This window comes from Hipposideros armiger, unplaced genomic scaffold (assembly GCF_001890085.2).
Source record: "Hipposideros armiger isolate ML-2016 unplaced genomic scaffold, ASM189008v1 scaffold_188, whole genome shotgun sequence".
Classification (NCBI taxonomy): Eukaryota; Metazoa; Chordata; class Mammalia; order Chiroptera; family Hipposideridae; genus Hipposideros; species Hipposideros armiger.
The window spans coordinates 1,834,422-1,838,536 of record NW_017731538.1 but is presented as its reverse complement, the minus strand read 5'-3'; the positions used below and the strand labels follow the sequence as shown (position 1 = coordinate 1,838,536).

General features: G+C 36.3%; 1 protein-coding gene across 7 annotated transcripts in view; it reads right to left on the bottom strand.

The window, feature by feature from the left end:
- Positions 1 to 4,115, bottom strand: part of FAR1 (fatty acyl-CoA reductase 1) — a 78,253-nt gene that overhangs the window by 38,019 nt on the left and 36,119 nt on the right. For all 7 annotated transcript variants that reach the window (XM_019652879.1, XM_019652877.1, XM_019652881.1 and 4 more), the window contains one exon: positions 2,601 to 2,796. In XM_019652879.1, coding sequence (XP_019508424.1) covers positions 2,601 to 2,789 — 189 coding nt within the window. In that variant the 5' untranslated portion in view covers positions 2,790 to 2,796. The remainder of the gene's footprint in view (positions 1 to 2,600; positions 2,797 to 4,115) is intronic.

Here is a 4,115-nt window from a genome sequence, read left to right as displayed (position 1 = left end):
CCATGGCTGGTCCAGGTGCTCTTTACACCTACCTATCTATCAAGCCGTTCCCATCTCAGAGCCTTTGCCCTTGACATGTCCTCTACCTTGAACACTCTTCCTCCATATACCCACATGGATTCTTCCTCACTTCACTCAGGTGTCTGCAAAAATGTCACCTCAGAGAGAACTTTTCTGATCACCATGTTTAAAAAGTAGCACCTCCATCACTTTCAATCCCCTTTATCTGCTTTACTTTTCTGCACAACACATATCACTCACTACTCAACAGGTTATATATTTGTTAACTTGTCTCCCTAACTACAAGCGCAAATTCCCGGAATGCTAGGAAACTTTATTTTGTTCACTGCTATGTCTCTTGTAACCTGAACAGCCCTTGATATATAGCAGGACGCAATATATCTTTGTGGCGGGATGGAGGAACACAAATGCATGAGAATTTGGGGCAATAGGAAGAATGTTACTAAAGTATAAACAGCTATGAGTTATTCTATCAGTTAAGTAGCTCTCAAAAGTAGATCTTTTTTTTAAAGTAATTCAGACTTTCTCCAGTTGAAGTAAGGATCATTCAAAGTTTTCATGTAGGGACAAACTGAATTAATAAAATGAAGAGTGGACACAGATAAATATTATTTTTTATTCTTAAACTCCCTATTAATAGTAATAAATAATTTATTTTTAAAAGGAAAAACTACTAACTTATACCTCACTGTTAAAACTACCTCTGAGGGGGAAAAAATACAAACAAGAAAACCATGGATGCTTTACAACATAAGTGAAGTTTATCTTCCAAAATTACATTTGAATGAAAATCATTTCAAACAATAAAAGCTCAGTAAAGAAAACGTTTTAAATATAGTTTAGCCTTTTCTTAATTCATTCTAAATCACTGTTAATATTGTTTACTGTATTTTATTATAATGCTGTGATGTTAAGACAATTAAAAAGTTATATTTAAACACCCCCAACTATCTATATGTGTCTCATTGTGGATTTTTCCTCTTTTTTCTCATAACTGTTCTTCTGTTATCATATTTTGTCACTCCTAGGAGATTTGCTTCTCATTTTTGCCCTAATCCATAACCTGACTACTTCTTGTTATTTGTTACTGTTATTCCCTGTCTTTCGCTGTCTTCTTTCCTGTTTTGTCATCTTCTAATTTTTGTCAGCTTGGGCACCAACTGCTATTAGCTTTGGAAAATTAAGCTACTTTCACTGTGTACCAGCTACAACTCTTGCAACTAGTAAGCTATCCTCTACACACTACTTCCTCCCATTGTGCCACAAAGCTTTTCATCATAGTTTCCCTTACGTTCTTATCTATTGGGGAAGTAAGGTCATAAAGCAGAATGATATAACAGGGATTTGTTACCAAGTCATCTGTGTTATCTCCAACATCTATCAGCTACATAACCTCAGATAAAATTACAACTTCTGAGACTCATTGTCCATATTTGTAAAACAGGATCTATCAACCTCTGCCCCTACTCTCTGGGCTCAACTGCCAGAGTTCAGACACTGGTGCAAACACTCACTAACTAAACTACTGGGTTGTCGGAAAAGTCATGACGTAGTTTTTCTTCTGTTTTTCGTTGAAAAAATGCATCATGACTTTTCCGACAACCCAATATATGACCTTGTAAAATGGGACTAACAACAGTGCTTTCCTTACGTTGCTGTGATAATTAAATACATATAAGGTGCTTTGCACACAGTGCCTAGCACAAGGTAAGTAACTCAAACGTTAGTAACTATTAAGTACTTTATGGAGTTCTACTAAAAGATCAAAGACTAGAAAACAAATCATGTCTAATAAGTTATTTATTTATTAACTCCAGAGAGTTGCTATTAATCTATAATTACCATATCTTTTAACACTTTTCAACAATTCTTTGACTGCTCAGACTGGCTGAGAGGTTTCTGGCTTTTTGTTTTTTAAACATAAGCCATAACAGCTCTAGAAGGTTAAAAGGTACCACATAACTAACCTAATAACTAAAAACTTACATAGCTAACTATACTAAACTTATTATTAATGAATGTCAAGTAAATTCATTCATTTTGAGAGAATTTGACTCCAGCTCATTTCCAATTTTTCTTAGCATAGCAAAATTTTTCTCAAGTTTGAAAACGTATGACATATTTTTGTATTCTATTTGACCCCGCTGTCATCACGTTCTTATTTGTCAAATGGAAATGTGCAACTTTCCTACCCTCGAATACTGTTGTGGGGAGCAACCAGTGCTTACTAACACAGAATAGGAGGTCGTTAGAAACTACCTCTTAATTCTTATTATTCTGAAGACTACGTAAAATATCTAGTAATTACAAATAACCTGCCCCAAAGATTCCAAAAAAATTAAATATCTACCATAAAGGTAATTTAGAACTTGTTATACAATTTTGGCCCTCATAGACAAAAGCTTTTTTCTCCTACTGATCCCAAGTCATATCCAATTTACTGCCATTCTTTAGGGAAATTTATTAATTTTTTTCAGGATACTAAAGAAATATACTAAGCTGTTGATGATTACAATAATCACACACACACCAACACCACATTTTCATTTCTCTTCCAAATGGTTATTTTCTACACTTACCTTGCCACTGATAACTTCTTCTACTCGCTCTTGGGGTGTCTGTCCAGCTTTCTGCCGCACCAAAACATACACTAAATTCACCTTAGGACAAGACCTCAGCAACTTTTCCAGAAGCACCTTCCCTAGGAAACCGGTAGCTCCAGTGAGGAGAACGTTCTTGCCTTCATAGTATTCCGGGATTGAAACCATTCTGATCCTAAGAAAAACACAACAAATAAGCATCAATTGAAAGATTTATGTTCATTCTTATGTACATTCAAAAAAGTATTTTAAAGGACAGGCAAAAATCCAAGTTGAATGTTTACAAAAGGAGACTTCAACCTCTGGTTCCTTCCAGTAAGTAAGTTGGGAAGAATAAGGTACTGCAAAAAACAGCTTCTAAAGCCTGTTTAACCCCGGATCACCTCATATAAGCCACTCACCTTCTCTGAGGCTGGGTTTTCGTACAGTTTGTACTAAATGGCCTGTAAAAGGTCCTTCCAGCAGTAAGAACTCAAATCTTCATTTAAACCTCAGTTAAACCCTAAACATGAATGAATGGTGTCTCTCTGTCTCCGAAAGGATTTATAACACCAAATAGAGGTCAGCAGCAAGACTCAATTGCCTAGCTTGTGTAACATAGAGAGGTGTCATATTCACCTATCATCACCAGCTGAAACAAGAAGAGGTAACACCAAGTCCTTTCTCCTTCACGTCTGTAGTGACAATACATCCAAAAGGTGCTTAAATCTCCCTTTTAAAAAAGCCATACTAAGAAATGCATTGGCTGACTTCTCCTCCTTACCCAAATTCCAGTGAAACAGCAGAAAAGATAGTATACTAAGAGAGCGAACAAACAAAAGAACCATGATGAATGGAAAAAAACAAGATGCAGAAGGATTCATGCAGTATGTCACTATGCAAAGTTCAAACACATTGAAAATGATGCTCTTTATTGTTTAGAAATGCACATACAGTAATATTAATAGATGCATGCGGGGGAGTGCAATACAACCAGAGAAAAGAATGAGGAGCTTCAATTGTATTTATGTTTTATTTAAGCTAAGGAGTAGATACATGTGTTTTATGTCCAAATCTTTCACAATTATACAAAGAATTAATTCATGGCAATCTGAAAATAATAGGCCCATCAACAAACAGGAAGGAAGGGAGGGAGGGAGAGAATTTCTAAAAAAAACAAACAGATGAGACTACTTTGATAAAGAAAGAAGCCATAGCAGATTTTCACCCAAGCCAAACAAGCATAGAAGAAGACTATTAAGGAGGCAAGAGCTGTCCCAACCCCCTAAAAAGAAACCATCAAACTCAGAAAAAGAAGCGGAATTAAAGCACAAGGAACTCAAGGTACTTAAAGAAAGGATTGCTCACAGAGCAGCAGAGCCACTCGGGACAGTCTTACTTCCTGTATAAACTTTGGCTCCCAGCTTAGTATCCAGAACTGCAGAGAAGAGCATCCAGCATGGGTGCTAGGGATAGAAGAGAAGTAGGGCTGAGCCTGAGGTTGTTCCAAACATC